Source organism: Poecilia latipinna, unplaced genomic scaffold (genome assembly GCF_001443285.1).
Source record: "Poecilia latipinna isolate Pla-1442-1.1 unplaced genomic scaffold, P_latipinna-1.0 Scaffold2159, whole genome shotgun sequence".
In the NCBI taxonomy this organism is placed as follows: domain Eukaryota; kingdom Metazoa; phylum Chordata; class Actinopteri; order Cyprinodontiformes; family Poeciliidae; genus Poecilia; species Poecilia latipinna.
The window spans coordinates 81,849-96,096 of NW_015114775.1; the positions used below are offsets into that span (position 1 = coordinate 81,849).

General features: G+C 39.4%; 1 protein-coding gene across 2 annotated transcripts in view; it reads right to left on the reverse strand.

The window, feature by feature from the left end:
* LOC106936503 (aryl hydrocarbon receptor-like) overlaps positions 1 to 7,864 on the reverse strand; it is a 38,051-nt gene extending 30,187 nt beyond the window's left edge. Inside the window, exon 1 of one of the 2 annotated variants that reach the window (XM_015017558.1) lies at positions 7,424 to 7,864. In XM_015017558.1, the coding sequence (XP_014873044.1) occupies positions 7,424 to 7,482 (59 nt within the window). In that variant the 5' untranslated portion in view covers positions 7,483 to 7,864. The remainder of the gene's footprint in view (positions 1 to 7,423) is intronic. The other variant, XM_015017557.1, reaches the window with a different exon arrangement.
* Between the last annotated feature and the right edge of the window lie 6,384 nt (positions 7,865 to 14,248).

Consider the following 14,248-nt stretch of genomic DNA (forward strand, 5'->3'; position numbering starts at 1 on the left):
AATAATATCAAGTAGAGAAAGCGGAAGGAGTGGTTGGAGGGGGGGGGGGGGGGGGGGGGGGGGGGGGGGGATTGGGGTTGGGGTTCGGTGAATGCGCATATGAAACTGGGGGGTTCGGTACCTCAAAAAAGGTTAAGAACCACTGTGCTAAGCTGTTCAGTGATTTATAAACTAACAACAGTATCTTAAAGTCTATTCTCTGAGTTACAGGGAACCAGTGGATGTCAGCTGATGTCAAACTGGCAGCATTGTCAGGTGATAATTTGATGAAGGAGTGGGAACCTTCAGACAGCTGCAGGGGAAAGTTCCAGAAACTGCAGGCATGATAAAACCACTATCAGCTGTTCTGGGTAGCAGCTAGTCAAGTTCAACTGAATACTAAGCCTCATGATGTTACATACGATTGAGGGAGGCGGGGACGGGGGAGGGAAGGTCTGTGGGGGTCAAGGCTCATGACTACATGTGACACAAAGGCTTCAGAAAAACTGCAGATTCTGACCACAAGGTTTTAGACCTATGTGCCGTCCAGGCAGCAAATCGTTCATTTCCCTGAAGTTCTTTCTTTAGAGAAATGTTTAATGACAGGCTATTCAATTTCCTCCTCCTCCACAACTAACCGCCTGCTGCCCTCATGCTGCAGCTCTACCTTCTCAGAAATGATCTCATTCTGCAAAAATGCTCTGCAGAAACAAAAGCCGGCATTCAAAACCTTTTTCTGTTCCTTGGTTTGGGACTCACATGGCTGAGCAGACATTGGACTGTTCTGTCTGAAGGAATGATACTGTAACTGGTCTCTCTGCTTCTATCTGGATTCCAGATCAGAGCACAGCTCTGCCGAGATAATAAGGATGAGACGTGTGTGAAGACTCTGACACATGTTGGTCTGGAAGCAGGCAGGGCATCTGCCTCTGTGGTTCTGAAAAGCATGACATGTTGGCTCTACACATGCATGCCTGCTGATAAAAACGGACGCAGCTTCAGTTTACAGAAGCAGCCTCAGAGACCTTCACAGAGAGAAGGAGACTAACATGTGCTTTGCAATAAAGTGACGAGAGGGCTAGAACCAGATCAGCTGCAGTCACTTCTGCTACATTCAGTAGAAACAACCAGGAGCAGCAGGTTGGTGAAATGAGGTAAAGACACAACAGAACTCCAGAAAACTTTGAGGTAAAAGTGTCTTCGGACTAAAACATATCCTGAGAAAAACATCTCAGAAAAAGCAGAAAAAGTTGATTACAGACATTTCGCAGGAAGACCTTATAGTTCAATACTATGACATTTACTTGTGTAAGCACAACAGGAAGTGAAGTGCGAACAATACTACACTGATTCCAGGGCTGGAACCTAAACTGATCTTTCTGAGTCATCACTGGATTTTAAAAATATCGACAATTCAGTTACTGAGAATTCTGGGTATTTTCCAGTCAAATTAAAGTAGATGGTACAGGCCATGGTTATTACAGTAAACTGAAACTAACAAATAAGAAGTGAAATGGAGAAAACATTTTTGTTAACTTAAGTAAATAAAGACAGAAACTAATGGGGAAAACTATAACTACCTGCAACTGCATTGTGTGCTTATAAAACTAACTAAAATACACTGAAATTACAGATATAATAGCCTTCGTTTTCGTGTTTATGAATTTATTTGTTAGCCTTTCAAACTGATGTGAAATATATTTTTCCCCCACACAAGCAGTTTACATCAGTTGGTCGTTCAACAATAACTGAATCCAACTATAATGAAGAAACTCAAAACCATAATAACGAACCAAATGTTTACATACAGAGCGTACAAAACAAACATTTTCTTTACCAGGTGATCAAATTTAAATCTGTAAATAAATGAATATATTTAAAAAGATAGTTCAATGGGTGTGAAGAGGAGAGCTGGAGGTACACACTGGTCATTTTTCCTTTTTTTTTTTAATAATTCCACTTAACCATATTTATTCACCAAGAATGAAAAAAAAACATTAAATGAATAGCTGGAGGGAAACTTTTACTGTTATTCCATTTTACAAATGTAACAGAACATTATTTTTTACAACATAAGAAGTGTTTCCCCTTCATTTTTTAAAGTACTCAGATATTATGTGCAAAGCTAAATATCTTGTGTCTAACATAGAACTAGCATAGAAATGTCCCTTTTAAAAATGCAGTGGATTCTAAAATAATCATTTCATAAAATGACCTCTGTGTAAATGCTTGAGCACACTTCCATAATGATCATTAATTGTTCATTTTTATTTCTTCCATCTGTCACAGGAAGCTTCTTCTCCATTTTCTGAGTAACCATTGTATCCTTGCACCTGCAGTCAAGTGAGTAAAATGTACAGAAAGGTTTTCTTCCGTTTTATAAAACTTGCTGGCCCTGAATGCTGTGCTAAGCTTTGGGTTTATTTTTTATTTTTTTTTGTGGGAAGAGTTTCAACTGTCTGTGTGGAGAGGTGACAGAGCTGCAGTGGCCAAAAGGAAACTACTGTATATCCTTCCATTCTTCTATAACAAAGCTTTTTATTCCATCCTCAATTAGACCATCATTGCACTTAGTGTAATTGTGTGTTTAAAGGTAAGAAGTGCCTACATTATGATCATCTACATCTACACATGCATGCAATAGCTGTGTGCTTTAATCAAGTCGGCAGATTATAATTAACTGAAATTGCCAAACAGAGAACTTGACACAGCAACCAGCAAGAGAGCTGATGCTTGACAACAGTGAGCAAGATCAGAAGCAACAAGGACAGATTGAGAGTGAATATTTGGAGCTTTTTCAGTCATGCTGTGCAGCGCCACGCAGTTAATTAGCTGGGAACAATAAGATGGCCACCAGTAGAGCATTTACATCAAATACACTGACTTTCAAACGTATTTTACCTTCCATCATGTCACATCGGCAAACTTCTATTTTATGTGATAAACACAAAGAAGACTTTCATTTTAGTAAATATTGTATGTGAATAAAATTCTAAAATGTGGCATGTTTGTAGCTTGCCAGAGGTCATGAAGACTCTGTATGTGGTGGAAAACTAATACTGCACACCCTGAACATCGGCTACCATCTTTATGGTGACCAATGGTGGTGGCAGATGGAGATGAATCCAGGACAATCTTGAAAGAAAACCTGATTCAGGCTACAAAAGAGGAGAGACTGGAGTGGAGTTTCACCACCAGCAGGAAAACAGCCCCAAATACCCAGACAGAGTCCAGACAGAAGAAGTCTATACAGGTCCAAAGCTGGCAGAGACTTGTCCCAAAGAACATACATCAAGTCTTGTAATTGTCTTTTTTCACCTGTATAAGTCAAGAAGGGTAACGTTGACTTTTAATTAATAAATGCAAAACACCAAGCAAGAAAACCGCCTAAGAGTTCTCTCCTCCTAATTTATTTACATCCATTCATTTCTACACTTCCCTCCAAAGTCCTATGTCTGGAACAGTAACATTTCAAGCTGATTCAGCATTTTATCGGAAAGCAAGCACAAAGTGTTGCTCTAACCTTTAAGAAGAGTCGGCACCACACCAAATTAGTTTGTAAGGATGATGAAGAGCAAAAAGAATCGGCAAGATGCATAGCAGGCGTCCCAGTAATAAAAGGCAATCTTAATGGGCCACTCTGCCATGGAATGCCCCACAGGAATGACCACAGCATTTTATGCTTGGGCTCAATGCTGCCTTTGTGCAGCTGGCTGCGCAGGAAACCTCAGTCCCAGAATCTCCAGAAACACAGACGTCTACAGACAAGGCACCTCTTTCCTTTGGAATTTACCCTGGGAATGGCCAGATCTGTGTGAGCACAGCACATGTCTCCATGCTGGACCCAGAGAGGACATCGGCATGTCAAGCGGGTTTCTGTCCTCTGTTTGTCTATACACTAAAACACATGGCGAACATCTTTAAAGTGGAGATATTGCTGTATAAAGAACCTCCAGGTCGTGTTACCTGTAGTCAATGATCAGAGACAACTTCTCTATCTAACAGATCCAGTAAATTCATCTTCTGATGACTGAAACAACCCATCAAAACCCGTGTTCTGTGGGAAAAAAGGAGAATCCACCAAAGGCGTAGTCTTTCTAGGCAATGAGGGCTTGTGGTTCACCACTTTGTGCACGGTCTGTGAATGAATACAGGAGAAGCTCAGCAAAGAATCTGAATGCAAAACTGAAAAGGAGGAGGATCCTTCAGAGCACAAGCTGACTGAATAGATCTCTGTGAATACAAGCCCACTGGGATGGCTTTGACCTTTAAGACCCCACTATATGAAAGAACCATTACACCACTGTAATCAGTATTACCACATGCAGGGCTTCCCCCAGTGTAATACAAGTCTGGCGGGCCACCAGGCTTTACTTGCCCATCATCATTTGGGCAATTCACATTGACTGTTAAACTGTGTTTTAGGTTAGACATTAGCAGGCTGTGATCTTTCCAGGTCGTACTAGTAAGATGATCTTCTCCACTACTCACACAGCATGAACAAGTCTACAATCATTTAATGCTTCTTTTGACCCTAAATACTTGACCCAACCTGAAACTAAATAATTGTATGCTCCAAACTTTTGAAAACTTTCTTCTGGCTCGTCATATAATATGAGGTCTGCAGCTCCAGATAGCAAGTTATGTGGATCGCCTTATAATCCTCAAGATTATAAGATTATAATTCGGATCATATCCTAAATATATTGCGTATATTTTCGAGATACCTCGTCTGTTCCAGCCCATTTAGGGCATTAGCTACTCGTTGCGATCCATTTTGCTTTGTTTTGAACTGGAGAAATCCACTTCCGGACTCCCATCTGAATTTCGAGTGTCATCCGTGTTGCATGTCTGCAACCCACCAATAAATGTCAAGATAGAGGTTTGTCATCAAGGTTTGAACTGGGAAAGGAGTGAGTGGATCAGGAATAATTCAGTCTACAGGGAAATTCATGGTCGACTTTATATTGTAGGTCAAATCCAGGAACTTTTCCCAGTAACAGCTTAATATTCTGTTCTCCTCTTTCTTCCCTGCATGTGTCTGAGCTAATGCAGCTGGAAATTCACCCAGAAAAGAGCCCTGGTGGAGAGGTAGCACCTCGGCTGCTACCCTGAACCTTCATGGTAGAGTTTTGAAAAGAGATGGGGATAGAATCATATTTCACTCATTCCAGTTTAAACATATCTACAGCACATATTTTCTGAGTTTCTTACTTTTAGCTAATTGAATGAATTGATATTTTAGGGTTTTCAAACTGTGTAACTCTGCACATAATGTTTATGCTCAGAGGAGCAAATATAAAAACAGTCACAACCTTCCAAAATGTTGCCTCACTGTGGGATTTTAGTTCACTTCCAGAGAGTAACCTCTGTCTAAGACTCTGGTGTTAAAGTTCAGTGGGTGAGGAACAGCTGCTAGGAATCACAGTTAAAGCATTAGTCTGAATAATGGATTTAGAAATGTCATTGTAAACCTTCCCTGATTGATTTAGCAACATTTGCTTCTCTAAAGTGACTGGTGGCATCTTAGCTCCATTGTGTTGTTGTGTCACCCCTTCCCCCACCTTTACATCCCCCCACTCATTTCCTACAGTCCAGCAAACTACCTTAACATCTGCCTTTCACAAATGAAAATGAAACGATCAACACAACCTTGCAGCTCCTGAAGCAGCTTAATTTAACTCTTCCACTCACAACTTTCCCATTTTGCCCTTGTTATTCTCTAATGAATAACAACACAGGGGATTCCGATGTGCATGTTTGTAGAATTAAGTTCATATTTCATCATTTCATCTGTGAACATTTTATGATTTCATTTTATGGCATCCTGACATGTCATAAAATATATCATGTCTGTTATGGTCAGTCAACTTTATAAAATAAGAGAGGAGACGACCCCTGGTCAAACAAAAACTCCTTATGAAGGAGCTACTGTGGTTAGCCATTATTCACCAAGGTTTGTTGGTTCAAAACATCACATGGCAGATTGTAATGCTATGGACCTAAAAAATGTCTAGCATAAATCTTCAAAACAGCACAAGACTGCAGTGATGTAGCAAAATGACCAGAAACAGGAGCATTCTTTGGGAACATCCTATAAATGACATAAAATTCTCTATCATTACCACAATTAGTGAACTAAGAAAAAACTTTGCCAATTAACTCTGTTTGGCAGTGTGTAAGTGGAAATCACACTGAAAGAAAAGCATCATGGATGATTCAGGGTTGGCAGGAAATACAGCTGGCCTCAACATTAAACAACAAAAGGTCCACTGCTTCTCCAGACTTAAACCCAGTCCCAGACTAAAATTGCTCTTAGAATAGAGTGGATGCCGACACTGCTGTACTATATTTAAGAACAAATATACTGGTGTCTAGTAATGTCTCACAAAAAGGCATTACTAGACAATAACTTTTTGACACGAAAGTAAAATAAGCCACAAATCATTTTATGGGTTCATATAAGGATCCTGACTACATAAACTTGCCAACCTTCGATTTATTGTTAATAAAACCATTGTTTTATGGGTCATTAATTCAAATAGTAACTTTATTGACTATAGTTTTGTTTTACTTTATGTCTTGTTCACCATTTGCTTAGATTTATCATCATCTTTTTATCGATTCAGACAGCAAAGCAACCCACAACAAACAGTGTCCACAAAACCAAAAACTATACAGATTCACGCCTTTTAATCAGTTACACGTTAGAAACGTCTGCGCATGATGGCGTCTGTAATAGACTACCTTTCCGGACTCAACCCTAGTCAACAGGTGGCAGTACAGAGAATAAACAGAACCACATTTAAACGCAACTGTAAAAGCCTGGGTGCCACAGCAGCTTCGTAGGGCCGTGAGAGCGCTAAAGTCCCACCATGAGAAGCAGAGGAAAGAGACTTCCAGCCTGCTGCTGCTGATCCCGAAGCCCTACGCGCTGCGCGGGGCTGGATCACATTACAGAAAGCCAGCGACAGGCTGCGAGCCCCCGCCCTCCTCAGAGCATCGCGTGAGAGCAGCAGCCGACTCTCAAACTTGATTGTGATTAATGCGCGAGGGCAAGATGTCCATGCCAGATCCAAGCACACATTTTTTAAGGTGGTCTTACTAGCACATAACTTCACATACGCACAAATTCAGCCGTGTCAGTTTCTATTATCCTGGCAATTTCATCGTTTTTTTCTCTCCCCCCTCCAGCACTCATAAACTCCATATGATAGCTGACAGTAATTTTCAATTTTCATAAGTTAATTTGGATTTTATGAGCCTGAAATAATTTACTGAGCACACTAAAGGTAATTGTAGATGCCTTTCAAGCATATTAAACCAGGAGTTAATTACTAGTCGTCTTTTTTTCATTAAACTCAGGTAAAAATGTCTCGGTCAGTTAGCGCACGTAATGTAGCAGCAGACCGGGACATGTGAAGACAGAAGAGAGAGCGCTTACTGCTTGAGGACGGGCTTCTTCCTCTTCTTGTTGGCGTACGTCCCCGGATTATTAAACATGGTGCCACTCGGTTCAACTCAACTTTCCTCCAGCTTTCCGTTCGTTTAGTCCGTTCGCTCTCCCGCTAAAACTCAAGAGAAGTTCTCTCCGCAAACTACCGGGATCCGCGGCGGGCTGGTGCCTCTCTGACAGCTCGCGGGACGGCCACTGCTGTTGACCTTGCTCGCTCGACGCTGCGGTTCGTGTTAGACTCCTGGATGTTTGGTGAAGAGAAGGAAATGGAAGTAAAGAAAAGTTTGGCTCTGAATTCAGATTATGTCCAGCCCCTTCTCTTTGGATAAACAACGCCGCCTTATTATTACAACTCGGAGTCACTTGAGTTCTTTCTCTGTTTCTCACACACACGTACACACACGCAGGCACACACGGGGCGTTTTCAGGAAATGTGTAACTGTGTTTTAAGGTGGACTGGATTCTTTGTGCTAGTTCTGTACACGCTTTTGTAAACTTCACGGTGGGCCGTGATTTTTGACCTATTATCTTTTTTTTTTTTCTTTTTGACTTCACTCCACATTACTAAACCAAACATTTTCTTATGAAATACAGCGGAACAAATCTATTACGACCATAATTACTCTAATTGAGATTAATCAAATATAGAAAAACATAAAAGTCAAATGAAAGTCCGGTAACAGAAAACTACAATTTTATGATGGGGGAGGAGTTATGCATAACTGAGAAGTGGAAGGAGAATGAGCATGGCTTTCAATGGCTTTTACAGATAAAAATCAGAGAGATATGATATGGACTTGTAGTCGCACTCTAAGAAATGACATGTTAAATTTACTTAACCAAGTTATGATAAATGGTTCCACTAAAACTAGTTAATCAAATCTAAAGAGTATTACATATTTACTTTGAACATAGTAATTTAAGTAAAGACAAAATATTCAGTTCAGTAAATTCAACACTTTGGACTTAAGTTTGTTTTACTTAATGTTGTGACTTACATTTACAAGATGACAATGGAATTTACTTATGACAGTTAAGTTTATTCAACATTACTGACTTGTAATAAGGTTCTTGGCTTTCATTGCCTGAATTTAACTTGAATATTCTCATATCCTCATGTTCAAGTTAAATAACATAGTTTAGTGGAACCAGCTGATATAATTGAGTTAAGTAACTGAAACTGAAAGTGTTTATGTTTCATTGGATTAATAAAACAAATCTCACCCACTAAAATTAATTTTAAAATATCAAAATTAAGAACAGTAATGTCGAACCCAGCAGTTTTCTTAAAACACAAAAACAAAAAAGGTCAGGCAGTGATCGCTAGTTCGCTGTTTTCCGGTAAAACAAACACAATTACATGCAACATGGCTTCAGGCAGAGCGGGCGGTCATGAAAATGTGCATTCATCTCACTAATGCAGTTTCATGTTGTAATGTGTAAACTAGCCAATAAGCACTCTACTGCTCTGAAAGTAGCCTCATTCTTCATGAACTGACTGTAGAGAGGAAGTTTTGGAGTCTACTTTTTTGTCTTAACCCTTTACACTCCAAAATCCTTTTTTTTTATTTTTTATTTTTGCATTGACTCCATTTAAATAGATTAAGTTATGAAGAATTTTTTTTTTTTTTTTATCAAAAACTTCGCACCATACTTTAATAAATTAAACCCTGAAGATGCTGGTTTAATATTTACTCTTTTATGTTCAAATTATTATTTAAAATTAATATTTTTGCTGAACATCTGTGGGTTTCATTTTATTTACATAAGAAGATGTGTTAAAACAGCAAAAGGTAAGCGAGTTAATAGAACATAATCCTGTCCCTTTAAGTATTTATGAATATTAATGGGAAACTATTAGTTGAATACAACTAGGGACAACATCCTTATGTCATGTTTTTAGGTACATCTGTGACCCACATGCAGAACACTCAGGAGGTGATTGAAAGAAACAATGAATAAAGTTTATTGAACAAACAAATTTGGAATGTGCATCTTTGCCAGGGAAACTGGAAGCAGGGGGAATAACTGGAACTCTGTAAGCAGATTAGGTAGCAGACGAGCAGCGGGGACATGAGTGTTAAAGGTAGATTGAACTTGAATTTTACAGCAGATGATGGTGATGATGAGTCTACCAGGGACGGAGAGGGAGATCCAGGGCCTAGTTCTAGTGTAAGGTGACAGCGAGGTATGGAGAGGGGAGCTTTGAGTGTAACTTTGCCAGTCATGAAAATTAAACCAGAAGTCTTCATAGACAGACAGGCGCCAGGAGGAACCAAGGTGGCACAGCGAATGGAATCCAGGAAGCCACAGGTAAAAAGAGATCATAACTTGGAACATCAAAAATCTCAGGAAAACGTTAAAAATAAGAAAAAAATGAGGAGGCACAGACTACCATAGGTGCCAGTGGACTGGCAACTGGCTCCTCTCTGGCTGGTGAAGCAGATGACACGCAGGTGTGTAATTGCTCAGCAGGTCCGCCCTCCGGTGAGCAGCAACTCTCTGGCTCCCTCTGGTGGAACACTGTAGAAATTGGAAAAACCCAAATCCCAGCAGCTTCCCAGCAGCTTCCCAGCAGCTTCCCAGCAGCTTCCCAGCAGCTTCCCAGCAGCTTCCCAGCAGCTTCCCAACACCTAAACAACAGGATGTCATTTTAAAAAATGACGTTTCTTAAATTAACAGCAAGTGTATAGGTTGGGTAGTGCACTAGAAATGTTACCATATATGGATAAACACGTATGATTCCATTCTAAATCGTATGCATTGAAATATTGTTCTTCATTTGTTTTTATTTGTATTTAATCAAATATCAAAATGTCATCTAAGGACTATTTCTTCCTATACGCACACTCATCACAGGATGTCACCTACACTACAGGTGTTTATTTTTTTCAGGATTATTTATGTTTTAACAGGATCACGTAGAGTTTTATTTTTTTCACTTAGTGCATTTTTCTTTTCCAGATGTTTAAGTTTTATAAACTGTGATCTGTTGAAACAGCTGATCAGAATTCACTTCAATTCAGCTGGACGTCCTCACTGATTTCACAAGCAGACCGCAGAGTCTGACTGTTTTACATCTATACTCTTTTTTTGCAGATTACTTTAAATTTCCTTTACATAAGTTCTGTTTATTTAACGTGATGAACATTAGCAACAAGATCCCTCTCCTGGATTAACAAAGTGCTCTGATTCTGAAAGAACTCCAGCAGTAAAGCTGGAAGTAACACAAATGTAGCAGTGTTATTAGAACAGAATATCCCCCGCTCTGGAAATGGTCCTGGGAAAACCTGAGAAGTGAGAAGTAAAAGACAATTAAAAGTCAGAAATTCCTCAACACTGGTATTGGAAGACAAATGCATGTTATTGCACTATTTATCAGATGTAATTCAGATTTATTCGCAAAAGAAACTCCTGTTGTTTTCTAATCCTACTGAGTGGAAGCAGATGTAAAGTGTGGCCTATTAGACCGAGTACTGAACCCAGTACTCGGGTGAAGTAGCAAGGTATTGTGAATTGCGTTAGTGATATCTTGATGGCAAAAAAAAAATAAATAAATAAAAGCAAACTGACCACACTGACCACATCTCTGATATTGTTCTGCTGGAGCTTGATCTTCCTGTACAATGTCTTTGCTGACAGTAATACCCACTCAGTCATGGACTCAGGGATGTGGTTATTTGAGCTTTTGAGATGTTAATCAGCTGCTCTGGATGATAAAAAAGCTATTTTATTGTTATGGTTACACATAAACAAAAGACCAAAAGAAAAAAAAAAAAAAAAAAAGAATCAGTAGAAATTGTTCCTGCTGTGCAGCATCCAGAACCAGAGGAATATTCGTCCACAGAAGAAACCTTAGTTTCTTTATTCTGATTTTCAGCCAGAAAATCAGGACTTAAAGATTTTCAAAAGAATAAATAAGAAAGAAAAAAAAAAACCAGAACCAGAGGAGCACGATTCGAGAGTGAGAAGAAAAATGACTTTTAACACTAAAAGAGTTGTTGGAATTGCATAACATTTGATTAAAAGCTGTCACTACACAGCAGATGAATGTGCATTACCTCTGATACCTACAGTAACATTGCCATCTCATTTTGAACAACAAAACATGTCTACATTTAAAGAGCTGAATCAATAGAGTAAAAATCATCAGTACTGTCTTCCTCCAGGCTGATGTTAGAGCTGCAAGAGGCCTCCCAACCCCACACTGAGATCAACAACATCATATAAACTAGGTTTGTGTACTACAGCATTTGGCTTGTGGTTTCACAGGCAGAGACTGTTTACATGGGTTTAATCTTGTGTGTGCGTGTGTGTGTGTGTAGGCGTGTGTGTGTGTGTGTGTGTGTTGGTTTATTTAGCTGCAGTAATGTGGTGGGCACCAACAGCAACCTTAGTTTCTTTATTCTGATCTATAGTGAGCAGAAGTGGTTTCCATCACTGGTTTTTATTTTTCTGAAATCTGAAAAGTGTTGAAATAACGAAACCTCTGTGGATTAGTGAGCAAACTTTTATGTAAAAAAAAAAAAGAAAAAGGTGTTAAATCTCTTAAAGACATTGAGAGCGCTGTAGATGGTAGCGCTTAGCTGCTCCTGCATTGTGTCTAAAGTACAAATGAATAAAACCTGATATCCTGAAACTCTTAGGATGAGTTTCTTACTAATGTGGGAGTTATGTGCTTATATTTATGCAGACGTTAAATTCATCATACTTTTATACTAGTTTTGCACTGGCTTTCTTTTATAAAAGCTGCTGTTGATTGCAAAATCTTTTGTAACCCATGTGGATTTCTGGAAATCTTCACGAAAAAGTACATTTTTCGTTGGCCTGCTGGTAATTTCAACTTGAGTGGAAAGTGTAAACACCACTGACTGAAACATTGTAGAGTAGCTCTGGCTGTATAATTCTGGTCGTGTCTTTCTGAACCTCCATCACAGTTTCAGTTCTTCTGCAGTTCAACACAGGATCACCTTGTATTAAGCTCCGACTGTCTTCTCATTTATTCTGATCAGCATCAGAATGTTGACCATATCAATGAAACGACTGGAGAGTTTTGTGAGGATCTCTGGCCAATCAATCAATCAATCAATCAATCAATCAATCAATCAATCAATCAATCAATCAATCAATCAATCAATCAATCAATCAGTTTATTGAATATAAACAAAATACAAAATACAAAGTCATAAAAAATATAAAGTCAACAATTGAGAAAACTAGTAACAACCATTACATTTTGATGAGTGCCATCACCAAAACCCTCAGTAAACATTCAATATTTTGGTCAATGTTCCATTTATTATGGTTCAAAAGCAATTCTGTACAGGTGAGTTTTTGGTCTTGATGTAAAAGGAACTCAGTGATCCAGCTGTTTTGCTGTTTTCTGGAAGTTTTTTCCAGATTCGTTGTTCATAGCAGCTGAACGGTTCTGGTTCTGGGGATGCAGAGCAGACCAGAGCCAGAAGACCTGAGGGGCCTGGAAGGTTGATGCAACACCAGCAGATCTTCAATGTATTGTGGTGCTAAGCCGTTCAGTGATTTATAAGCTAGCAACAGTATTTTAAAGTCTTTTCTTCGAATGGGAAGGACTGTTTTTATTGTAAAGTGTGTTTGAGTGTTGTAATAAAGCAGATAGCAGTTCATAACAGATTGTGCTGCCTTACATTTATTAGGTAGATTCAGTTTTTGCAGTATGTATGAGGCTCTTTGGCTGTTTGATGTTAAAGCTGCAGTGCATAACTTAAAAAAAAGGTTTTTGCATATTTGTTAAAACTGTCGCTGTGTTATAACAGGATAAGAAGAGACAAAAATCGAGGTCCTTTACTACCTCCCTGCGCTCCTGCTACCATCTACATCAATGCATTGCTCCTGGTCAAAAACAACCAATCAGAGCCAAAAGTAAGCACTGCTAAATGTGCTAACAGCAGAGAAACAACGTAACACAGGAAAACTGTTTATCTGCTGTCATCGGTGGCTATGCTAACTAACCTGAGCATTCACGGCAGGCTCTGCTGTCAGGAAGAAGATGGAGCGTAACAGAGAGTAAAGCAAGGAGACTTTGAGCAGCACAAAGAAAAAAAAAACAAAACAAAAAAAAAAACAAATGGTCCTATTCAGGTGCTAACATAACTTTTAGACTTTGAGATGTCTTAATAACAGCAACTGTAACATCACATCTCTCCCTTTTGTCATTGGCTAATGCAGTTTATCAATTCAGGGAGGTGGGAGGCTGTGAGAGGAATGAATGACGTCTTCGAATTGAATAATTTCCTTCCAGATCGTCATCTTAGACACTCGACAAAGGCTTTTATTCGCTGCAGGGGGTATCACTGCTGCAACGATCAGACACTGGACAACTTCATCCAAATTGAACAGACACACTAATGGGATAATCTTTTCTTTTATCCCCTCTATTGCATAACTGTGTTTTGAGGTGGTGACAGGAGTGAAACGATGTCTGGGATATTCTGCTTTTTAAACAGGCATGAGCTTGACGAGAAGCAGGACCTCTGCCCTCTGGGAGGAGGAAGAGTTGCGTGTGAAGAACAGGATGGCCGATTTTAACGCAGCAACATCTAGCTAGGTCTATTAAAATGAACATTGAGGGTATATAAAGCGATTGTTTAATTGTTTCTGCTAATTTTCCCTCGTGTGGTCAGACAGCTGGAGCTGACTCATTACCAGATGATGGAAGTTACTACTGGGTGTTCAACAGGAAACTTAGGGCCACACCGTCACACAGATACAGCGTACAGTTATATAGTTGTGAGGCTGTCATTTTTACAGGAAGCATAAAGCAGTAGTCGTGGTCTG